Raw genomic sequence first — 12,269 nt, forward strand, 5'->3', positions numbered from 1 at the left:
AGAGTCGAAATTTGTGCAATGAACTATGTATTTATGTTCATGTTTGATTTGCTTTTCAAATTTTTGATCACCAACTTTTGGTCTGCTGGAAAAGCAGAATATTTTCTTGATACTTAAAACCTATATCTCCATCCGCAAAAACAGTTTTTGTCATCAAATTACAGGGTTGTTGTTAAAGATGCTCTTAATCAATATGCTATTTGTAAGCGCCAACCAATGGAAAATTCATTTTTTTATCAGACCAATGGAAAAGTTCTAATCTTCACATAGTTTTCAACATTTTTTTAACATGTTAAGTCCATTTGAATTTGACTGAGAAAGATGGTACAATGGAGATATTTGATGGTACGATGGAAAGATGAACCGAAGTTGGGTACTGAAATTGTTCCCAACTCACGTTCAATATCACCAGTTGTCGTTCCTGGTCATGCATGCCTTCCGCTAATATACCATACAAATCACAGCAAAATTTGAATTCGCAAAATACGTATAAAGGTGGAAACGCAGAACCCTGCGACCAGTCACCCAACACCCGCAAAAAAAACACCCTGAAAATTTCGAGCTGGCGCCTCAATTTCAGACGCGCCCCGCCACTCCAGGAATCGGCGCCTCCCGCCAGATCATCGATCCGCGGCACCTCTCCCCCGGATCCCCATCTTGACCGTCCACTGTATCCGCATCGAACGGCAGGAACACGCCTCCTCCCACCTCTCGTCCCCGTTAAAATCCCCATCCCCTTCCTGCAAATCACCACAGCAATCACCACCGCTCCTCCACCTCCATCCACTCGCAGCTCGAACCAAGGCTAGTTCGTCAGCCATGTCCGGCCGCGGCAAGGGAGGCAAGGGGCTCGGCAAGGGCGGCGCCAAGCGGCACAGGAAGGTGCTGCGCGACAACATCCAGGGCATCACCAAGCCGGCGATCCGGCGCCTCGCCAGGCGGGGCGGCGTGAAGCGCATCTCCGGCCTCATCTACGAGGAGACCCGCGGCGTTCTCAAGATCTTCCTCGAGAACGTCATCCGCGACGCCGTCACCTACACCGAGCACGCCCGCCGCAAGACCGTCACCGCCATGGACGTCGTCTACGCCCTCAAGCGCCAGGGACGCACCCTCTACGGCTTCGGCGGCTAGGCTCGTCCTCGCCCCCCTCCAAATTCCGATGTGCTTATCCGCCTGTGCGCAGGAGTCTTGCTGTCGAGAAAACTTAGCTGAAATGAATTCCCCATGTTTATCTCCGATGTTTCTAAGTAGGATTAGATGTATCGTGAAACGAAGCTGGTCGCACCTGAAGTTTGAATCCAATCTTGTGTCTACGCAAATATTGTGGCTGTGGTTTTGTTGTGATTTTTACTGCTGCGCCGTTGCAATTGTGGTGTGTCGGTTGTTCCTTTGCAAGATTTGGTTGATAGTACTGAAGTACAGAATGAAATTTCCCGAGTTCAGTCTGCATCTCAGACATTGTAGATTTGCCATTCTTGAACGGGTCTGCGACGTGAACTAATGACTGAATCATGTAGTCCGTGTCAGTAACCAGGAAAGACCATTTGCTATATTTCTTCTTATTTTCTGTGACTGTGGAAATGTTCACAGTGGTATGTTGAAACATTAGCAGCAATACCATTTCTTACTAGCTTATCAGCATATACCACTGTGATGTTCTAGAATAAGAGAGTTTACTTCATCTTCAAACCTGGGAACATCAGTTGCTTACTTGATGCCCTTACAGCAGTGCGTTAGAGCCAGGGCCAGAGCCAGCAAAAGCCTGTATTAGTAGGTTTATTTTTCAATCATGAGGGGAGGTGTCAAGTAGCGAGCAATAACCGCACTGTCGGTCGATGGTGCTTTTTCGGAGGCGGATGGATCAGCAGCAGCGGGGATGATGCTGAGACGAAGTGACGGTAGCGTCACTTTTGCAGCGTGTCGGTGTATTTTCAACTGCAATGACGCCCTAGAAGCTGAACTACATGCTCGAATGCAAGGGATGGCACTTGCTATTGAGCACGGTGAGACCGATTCGTCAGAAGCTTTCATGGCATTGAGAGGGGACAATCTTCGGTATTCTGCTTATGGACATTTGGTGGCTGAGATTCAGCGGCACATGGGTGTAAGAGAGTTTATTCCATCGAAAATTAAGCGTGAACAAAACAGGGTAGCAGATCGATTGGCTTTGTATAGTCGTAGGGAGAGTACTACTGCTGTATGGCTAGGTAGAGGTCCACCTTGATTGTAACCTTGTGATTCTGGAATAAAATCTCTTTTACCCTCGCAAAAAAAAAGTAGCGAGCAATGACCTGTGAATCCTAGAATCCTAAAAAAGTTAACTCCGGTAAGCAATGGAAATGGGAGGACTAGTGATGCGTTGGGTCAAGTGTCTCCTGAGTTATCTTCAGATATCCAAAATGGTTCAGATGAAGAATACTCCCTCCGATCTAGTTTGTGCTTAGAAGACACGTTACAAAGTACAAATCAATCATTCTGAAGAACAGCAATGCAGCAAGCATAGGAAGTTGGATTGATATCCACAGCGAATTAGTGACCGCTCTTGTCCATTAGACATATTATAGGATTTCAATACATTCTTTCTAGAAGCAGCGAGGCAAATGCCATGTAGTGTGTGAGGGCGAAGATAAGAGCATCTCCAGCCATGCTTCCAACGGCCCCCTCCCCCCTCCCCCCACCCCCTTTTTTGTCGCCGCCGCCAAAAATTCAGCCAAGAACCTGGTGCGCTGGGGGGCGCCTGGGGGCGTCGGGAAACATATTTTAGCGCGAACAGGAATGGGCGCGCCGAGTCAGTGACTCGCCGCCTTCGTCATCCTCATCGCCTCAGTTCCCACGGGAATCAATGCCAAGGCTGCCGCACTGCCGTGCCGGTCAACCTTCCATTGATGCCTCACGGGCGGCGAACTGAAGGCGCCGCGTCGCGTGTCCCGTCTGCTCCCGCCACGCAGTACCCTGGCGGGCAGCCTCTCACCGCCCATCCTCGGCTATAAAAGCCGACCTCGTCGGTGAACGCCACAACTCACCACCGACGCCCCTCTCACCACAACTTGCCCCCTCTGGCCACCGAAGCCCCTCTCCCCCGCTCTTCCCCGCCGACGAGCAATGACCGAGCGTTACCCAGGCGACGTCGCGGCGGTGAACGACTTTGGCCGACGCCATCTACGCGAGGACGAGGCACGCCTCCTCTACGAGGCCCACTACCCGGCGCCCTCGGACATGCGGGTGCCGGGCTCGTGGAGGCTGAGCGCCGATGGCGTCCCGGTGCCCCCGGTGCCAACCGTGCAAAACGGTGCGCCAAGATAGCGCGCATCCGCTCGTCGCTGTCGGAGGAGAAGCGAAACGAGCCGAGGTACGCCTCCCACAGACACACGTTGTGGACGATGTACTTCGACCACCGCCACGCCGATCAGGTCGCCTCCACAAACGGCGTCCTGCCCCGCGGCCGCCTCATATCCGACGGGCGGCGCGAATTGTGGGGCGTGCCCGACCGCACCCTCAAAGTCGTCCTCGACCACATCGAGGCCGGATACACGTCGTGCCTCGAGTACCCGACGCCCCTGTCCTTCGCTCACTGCCGCGGTAGTTCCTGGAAGCCGCGGCGAATGGAGATGGCAACCTCCTCGTCGTCGGGCTCCGTTGTCTTTCCTTCGGGTCGCCGGTGCTCCGCCCCGTCAAGTCAGAGCCGCAGGAGACGCCACTTGGGCGCCGCGGGTGCGGCGTCCTCGTCATCAACGAGGGCGGCCGCCCCTCCCCTCATTCCTACTGCCTTGTCCGGCCGAAGACCGAGCCGGGGTTGCTCCCCATGAAGAAGGAGCACGAGGGCATGGCCGCCGACGATGAGACCGCCCTTAAGTGGGCGAAGGCGGACTACGTCCGCGAGCAGATGGAGCGCCAACACTAGGCCTATGAGGAGATCAAAGCTCGACGCCGCGGACGCGACGAGGGCGTCATCGTCGTCCTCGACAGCGACGACGAGGACGCGCCCGGGCCGTCCAACCCTCCGCGCGTCGGCGACCTTGGCCAAGGGTGCAATAGGGACGGCGGCGGCGCCGGCGGGATGCAGGGCGACGGCGACGATGACGACGACGATGGCTACTACACCCGGTTCTACGGGCTCCTCGACATGTAGAAGGCGGGCGGCGGTAGCGGCGTAGTAGGGCTAGGCATAGTTGTTTTTAAATCATGTTTTTTGTTTTTTGTACAAATTTGAATGAAATCACTGAGTTTGGATGGATTCTGTGTCGTGTTTGTGCCGATTTGAGGGCGACCTGGGGGCGGCGGCTGGGATCACGTTCGCCCCCACGCCGGTTTGGCCCCAGGAGGCAATTTTTCGGCGTCTTGGGGAGGGGGGGGGGTCGAACGGCTGGAGATGCTCTAACACGCAGTTCTTCCATGCCAGTGCCTCGCATCGCCGGCGCTGCAATGCCGTTTGCGTCCTAGATGTTGATGAAGGAAATATGTCCTAGAGGCAATAATAAAGTTGTTATTTTATATTTCCTTATACATGATAAAGGTTTATTATTCATGCTAGAATTGTACTAATCGGAAACTTAAATACATGTGTGAATACATAAACAAATACCATGTCTCTAGTAAGCCTCTACTAGACTAGCTCGTTGATCAAAGATGGTTAAGGTTTCCTAACCATGGACATGTGTTGTCATTTAATAACGAAATCACATCATTAGGAGAGTGATGTGATGGACAAGACCCATCCGTTAGCTTAGTATAATGATCGTTCAATTTAATTGCTATTGCTTTTTTCATGTCAAATACATATTCCTTCGACTATGAGATTATGCAACTCCCGGATACCGGAGGAATGCCTTGTGAAAGAACATGCGGTGCCCCCATGTTTGGTTTTAGGTAATTAATGACAATCTCTATGGACTAATGGTTGCCTTGAGTTATATTTGAAGGGTTTGTCCTTAGGTTTTTCTTGAAGTCCATGTGTTGGTTTCAAGGAGTTTATGAGTTGACCAAGGTGCTATTAAGGAATTATCCAAAGGTTGGTCATGTGAGTGTTGAGCTTATTTCAAGCATGTCTTGAAGAAGAAGATTGTGTGATCATTCATGTTTACCTTCAAGACATCATCCAAATGAAGAGAGTTGGAAAGACTCAAGGTTGATCAAGACTAAGTCAAGAGTGAATCAAGTTGATCAACTCACAAAGCGTAGAAGATGTATCGAGAGGGACCAAGTGATCCATGGTATGGTAAGAATTGTCCATTGCACTTTGTGTACTAACCCATGGTCTATTTGAGAGTTCTGTGTGGGGTTAGGTATGTGTCCATGGGCTTGCGTCAAGAGGAAGATATGATACAACCCATGGAAAGGATGACATCAAGTGGTGATCGTCATCAAGATTGCCGTGTGCAAGTTCAAGTGGAGCATCACGAAGAGATCAAGTTCTTGAATCTTACCATCCATTGTGGTGTCAATGGACTTGTGAAGATGTGCCGAAGAGTGGCTCACCCATAGTGGACTATGGGGGAGCAATCATCTAGTCTTCATTGAGCCAACGCAATCAAGAAAGGTGGTCCAACTTGAGGGAGTCAAGATCATCATCATCTAGCTTAGGTGGACCATGTGCAAGGCTGTAAGTGCATCTAGTGCCACCCCTAGTTGGTTTTGGAGTATTGACAACAAACCTGGTTGAGAGACTAATGTGTTTGTGAGAATTGCAGGATAACACAGGTAGTAGTCCCTCATTGATTCGGTTTACCTACCGGAAATGACCCCTAAAAATGTGTGAAGACATTGAAGACAATGGTGGTCTGTGAAGCTATTCACGTTGAATACTATGACACGAGAAGACATTGAGTGAAGACTATGGAGCGCGAAGACTTAGTTGTTTCGTTGTTTCCTTTTCTTCTGTGTTGAGTCATAGGAACCACCACACTGTTAAGTGAGGTCCAAGTGAACAAAGTCAGAGTAACTGAAGTGATGCTCAACCAAATCCTATGTCTTCGAGCGAAGACAATGAGTGCAAATCTTATCCAGAGTCGGATAAGTCAGCTTTACTTGTAGCCCAAGTCAAGCTGCCGCGTGTGTTTGAAATCTGACCATTGTGACATGTGTCAGTTCCTTAGCGACCCAGGGTCATTTTGGACAAATCAGGTTGGGTTGCCAAATGGCTATAAATAGCCCACCCCCTACACCATAAATTGGTGGCTGCTCAGAGTTAGTACACGACTTTTGTCGTTTTGAGAACAACCCACCTCCTAAGCTTTTGAGAGAGAATCCTTGCGAGGACAAAGCCCAAACCACCCAGAGCTCAAAGAGAGTTTGGCATCACTGAAGTCCTTCTGTCCACGTGATCTGAAGACTTGTTACACTTGAGGACTGTGAATCCTCCAGCCGGTTAGGCGTCGCGTCTGAGCATCCAAGAGCCATTGTGGATTGCCGGTGAACGAAGTCTGTGAAGGTTTGGAAGTCTACCTTGAAGACTTACCAGAGTGATTGGGAGGGGACTAGGTGTCCTTAGCTCAAGGGGAATAAGGTGAAGACGCGGTCTTCTGAGTTGAATCTCAGCCTCCCTAACCAGACGTACAGTTGTCACAGCAACTGGAACTGGTCGAACAAATCCCTGTCCTCCTGAAGCTACTGGTTCTATCTGTCACTTCCCTCTACTTACAGTTTGTCTTCGTGAAGTCATTGCCTGCTTGCATTATCTGTTTGACTTCACTATGTGACTACCTATTCTGATTGGCTTCATTCTATCTTCCATCCTGATCTTTACTACCTAGCTGCTATTAGTCTCCGTGCTTTCACTTCATTGAATACTTGACTATGGCTTGTCTAGTGTAGTCTGTTGGGTTTCGTAGTAATTTCAAAAATTTTCCTACGCACACGCAAGATCATGTGATGCATAGCAACGAGGGGAGAGTGTTGTCTACGTACCCAACACAGACCGACTGCGGAAGTGATGACACGACGTAGAGGAAGTAGTCGTACGTCTTCACGATCCAACCGATCAAGCACCGAAACTACGGCACCTCCGAGTTCGAGCACACATTCAGCTCGATGATGATCCCCGGACTCCGATCCAGCAAAGTGTCGGGGAAGAGTTCCGTCAGCACGACGGCGTGGTGACGATCTTGATGAACTACAGCAGCAGGGCTTCGCCTAAACTCCGCTACAGTATTATCGAGGTATATGGTGGCAGGGGGCACCGCACACGGCTAAGGAATAGATCACGTGGATCAACTTGTTGTGTCTTTGGTGCTAGCCCTGCCCCTCTATTTATATGTTGAGCCCCGGGGTCGAAACTTGGAACAAAAGCCTCCTCAAAGTCGGTTTTGCCCGAAAGGCAAGAGTCCCACTCGGACTCCAGGACCAAACGCCACAATCCTTGGCGTCTGGCCCAGACGCCATGGGCCTCGGCGTCTGGCCCAGGGCCAGACGCCAGGGTCTCCAGCGTTTGGCCCCCTGGCCTCCGCAAAACTCCTTTTTGCACCGATCTAAAGCCCCATGGGCTTGACCCCTTGGCCTAACCATATCATCCAATATATGAATCTTTACGTCTCGACCATTTCGAGACTCCTCGTCATGTCCCCGATCTCATCCGGGACTCCGAACTCCTTCGGTTCATCAAAACATGTAAACTCATAATATAACTGTCATCGTAACCTTAAGCGTGCGGACCCTACGGGTTCGAGAACAATGTAGACATGACCGAGACACGTCTCCGGTCAATAACCAATAGCGGGACCTGGATGCCCATATTGGCTCCTACATATTCTACGAAGATCTTTATCGGTCAGACCGCATAACAACATACGCTGTTCCCTTTGTCATCGGTATGTTACTTGCCCGAGATTCGATCATCGGTATCCAATACCTAGTTCAATCTCGTTACTGGCAAGTCTCTTTACTCGTTCCGTAATACATCATCTCACAACTAACATATTAGTTGCAGTGCTTGCAAGGCTTATGTGATGTGCATTACCGAGAGGGCCCAGAGATACCTCTCCGACAATCGGAGTGACAAATCCTTATCTCGAAATACGCCAACCCAACATCTACTTTTGGAGACACCTGTAATGCTCCTTTATAATCACCCAGTTACGTTGTGACGTTTGGTAGCACCCAAAGTGTTCCTCCGGCAAACGGGAGTTGCATAATCTCATAGTCATAGGAACATGTATAAGTCATGAAGAAAGCAATAGCAACATACTAAACGATCAGGTGCTAAGCTAATGGAATGGGTCATGTCAATCAGATCATTCAACTAATGATGTGATCTCGTTACTCAAATAACAACTCATTGTTCATGGTCAGGAAACATAACCATCTTTGATTAACGAGCTAGTCAAGTAGAGGCATACTAGTGACACTTTGTTTGTCTATGTATTCACACATGTATTATGTTTCCGGTTAATACAATTCTAGCATGAATAATAAACATTTATCATGATTATAAGGAAATAAATAATAACTTTATTATTGCCTCTAGGGCATATTTCCTTCAGTCTCCCACTTGCACTAGAGTCAATAATCTAGATTACACTGTAATGATTCTAACACCCATGGAGCTTTGGTGCTGATCATGTTTTGCTCGTGGAAGAGGCTTAGTCAACGGGTCTGCAACATTCAGATCCGTATGTATCTTGCAAATCTCTATGTCTCCCACCTAGACCAGATCCCGGATGGAGTTGAAGCGTCTCTTGATGTGTTTGGTCCTTTTGTGAAATCTGGATTCCTTTGCCAAGGCAATTGCACCAGTATTGTCACAAAAGATTTTCATTGGACCCGATGCATTAGGTATGACACCTAGATCGGATATGAACTCCTTCATCCAGACTCCTTCGTTTGCTGCTTCCGAAGCAGCTATGTACTCCGCTTCACATGTAGATCCTGCTACGATGCTTTGTTTAGAACTGCACCAACTGACAGCTCCACCGTTTAAAGTAAACACGTATCCGGTTTGCGATTTAGAATCGTCCGGATCAGTGTCAAAGCTTGCATCAACGTAACCTTTTACGGTGAGCTCTTTGTCACCTCCATATACGAGAAACATATCCTTAGTCCTTTTCAGGTATTTCAGGATGTTCTTGACCGCTGTCCAGTGATCCACTCCTGGATTACTTTGGTACCTCCCTGCTAAACTTATAGCAAGGCACACATCAGGTCTGGTACACAGCATTGCATACATGATAGAGCCTATGGCTGATGCATAGGGAACATCTTTCATATTCTCTCTATCTTCTGCAGTGGTCGGGCATTGAGTCTTACTCAACTTCACACCTTGTAATACAGGCAAGAATCCTTTCTTTGCTTGATCCATTTTGAATTTCTTCAAAATTTTGTCAAGGTATGTGCTTTGTGAAAGTCCAATTAAGCGTCTTGATCTATCTCTATAGATCTTAATGCCTAATATGTAAGCAGCTTCACCGAGGTCTTTCATTGAAAAACTTTTATTCAAGTATCCCTTTATGCTATCCAGAAATTCTATATCATTTCCAATCAGTAATATGTCATCCACATATAATATCAGAAATGCTACAGAGCTCCCACTCACTTTCTTGTAAATACAGGCTTCTCCGAAAGTCTGTATAAAACCAAATGCTTTGATCACACCATCAAAACGTTTATTCCAACTCCGAGAGGCTTGCACCAGTCCATAAATGGATCGCTGGAGCTTGCACACTTTGTTAGCTCCCTTTGGATCGACAAAACCTTCTGGTTGCATCATATACAACTCTTCTTCCAGAAATCCATTCAGGAATGCAGTTTTGACATCCATTTGCCAAATTTCATAATCATAAAATGCGGCAATTGCTAACATGATTCGGACGGACTTAAGCATCGCTACAGGTGAGAAGGTCTCATCGTAGTCAATCCCTTGAACTTGCCGAAAACCTTTTGCGACAAGTCGAGCTTTGTAGACAGTAACATTACCATCAGCGTCAGTCTTCTTCTTAAAGATCCATTTATTCTCAATTGCTTGCCGATCATCGGGCAAGTCAACCAAAGTCCATACTTTGTTCTCATACATGGATCCCATCTCAGATTTCATGGCTTCAAGCCACTTTGCGGAATCTGGGCTCACCATCGCTTCTTCATAGTTCGTAGGTTCATCATGATCTAGTATCATGACTTCCAGAATAGGATTACCGTACCACTCTGGTGTGGATCTTACTCTCGTTGATCTACGAGGTTCAGCAGTATCTTGATCTGAAGTTTCATGATCATTATCATTGGCTTCTTCACTAACTGGTGTAGGTGTCACTGGAACAGTTTTCTGTGATGAACTACTCTCCAGTAAGGGAGCAGGTACAGTTACCTCATCAAGTTCTACTTTCCTCCCACTCACTTCTTTCGAGAGAAACTCCTTCTCTAGAAAGGATCCATTCTTAGCAACGAATGTCTTGCCTTCGGATCTGTGATAGAAGGTGTACCCAATAGTCTCCTTTGGGTATCCTATGAAGACACATTTCTCCGATTTGGGTTCGAGCTTATCAGGTTGAAGCTTTTTCACATAAGCATCGCAGCCCCAAACTTTAAGAAACGACAACTTTGGTTTCTTGCCAAACCACAGTTCATAAGGCGTCGTCTCAACGGATTTTGATGGTGCCCTATTTAACGTGAATGCGGCCGTCTCTAAAGCATATCCCCAAAATGATAGCGGTAAATCAGTAAGAGACATCATAGATCGCACCATATCTAGTAAAGTACGATTACGACGTTCGGACACACCATTACGCTGTGGTGTTCCGGGTGGCGTGAGTTGCGAAACTATTCCACAGTTTTTCAAATGTACACCAAACTCGTAACTCAAATATTCTCCTCCACGATCAGATCGTAGAAACTTTATTTTCTTGTTACGATGATTTTCAACTTCACTCTGAAATTCTTTGAACTTTTCAAATGTTTCAGACTTATGTTTCATTAAGTAGATATACCCATATCTGCTTAAATCATCTGTGAAGGTGAGAAAATAACGATATCCGCCACGAGCCTCAACATTCATCGGGCCACATACATCGGTATGTATGATTTCCAACAAATCTGTTGCTCTCTCCATAGTACCGGAGAACGGTGTTTTTAGTCATCTTGCCCATGAGGCACGGTTCGCAAGTACGAAGTGATTCATAATCAAGTGGTTCCAAAAGTCCATCAGTATGGAGTTTCTTCATGCGCTTTATACCGATATGACCTAAATGTCAGTGCCACAAATAAGTTGCACTTTCATTATCAACTCTGCATCTTTTGGCTTTAACATTATGAATATGTGTATTACTACTATCGAGATTCAATAAGAATAGACCACTCTTCAAGGGTGCATGACCATAAAAGATATTACTCATATAAATAGAACAACCATTATTCTCTGATTTAAATGAATAACCGCCTCGCATTAAACAAGATCCAGATATAATGTTCATGCTCAACGCTGGCACCAAATAACAATTATTTAGGTCTAATATTAATCCCGAAGGTAGATGTAGAGGTAGCGTGCCGACCGCGATCACATCAACTTTGGAACCATTTCCCACGCGCATCGTCACCTCGTCCTTTGCCAGTGCCCGCTTATTCCATAGTCCCTGTTTCGAGTTGCAAATATTAGCAACAGAACCAGTATCAAATACCCAGGTGCTACTGCGAGCTCTAGTAAGGTACACATCAATAACATGTATATCACATATACCTTTGTTCACCTTGCCATCCTTCTTATCCGCCAAATACTTGGGGCAGTTCCGCTTCCAGTGACCAGTCTGCTTGCAGTAGAAGCACTCAGTTTCAGGCTTAGGTCCAGACTTGGGTTTCTTCTCTTGAGCAGCAACTTGCTTGCCGTTCTTCTTGAAGTTCCCCTTTTTCTTCCCTTTGCCCTTTTTCTTGAAACTAGTGGTCTTGTTAACCATCAACACTTGATGCTCCTTCTTGATTTCTACCTCCGCGGCTTTCAGCATTGCGAAGAGCTCGGGAATAGTCTTGTTCATCCCTTGCATATTATAGTTCATCACGAAGCTCTTGTAGCTTGGTGGCAGTGATTGGAGAATTCTGTCAATGACGCAATCATCCGGAAGATTAACTCCCAATTGAATCAAGTGATTATTATACCCAGACATTTTGAGTATATGCTCACTGACAGAACTATTCTCCTCCATCTTGCAGCTATAGAACTTATTGGAGACTTCATATCTCTCAATTCGGGCATTTGCTTGAAATATTAACTTCAACTCCTGGAACATCTCATATGCTCCATGACGTTCAAAACGTCGTTGAAGTCCCGATTCTAAGCCGTAAAGCATGGCACACTGAAC

General features: G+C 47.2%; 1 protein-coding gene across 1 annotated transcript; it reads left to right on the top strand.

The window, feature by feature from the left end:
- Window positions 1–329: 329 nt before the first annotated feature.
- Window positions 330–1,235, top strand: LOC119350568 (histone H4-like). The gene is made up of 2 exons (XM_037618331.1): window positions 330–345; window positions 581–1,235. The coding sequence occupies exons 1-2, from the start codon at window positions 330–332 to the stop codon at window positions 1,129–1,131; spliced, it is 567 nt and encodes a 188-aa protein (XP_037474228.1). The 3' UTR covers window positions 1,132–1,235.
- The last annotated feature ends 11,034 nt before the right edge of the window (window positions 1,236–12,269 follow it).

This window comes from Triticum dicoccoides, chromosome 1B (genome assembly GCF_002162155.2).
Source record: "Triticum dicoccoides isolate Atlit2015 ecotype Zavitan chromosome 1B, WEW_v2.0, whole genome shotgun sequence".
NCBI classification, from domain to species: Eukaryota; Viridiplantae; Streptophyta; class Magnoliopsida; order Poales; family Poaceae; genus Triticum; species Triticum dicoccoides.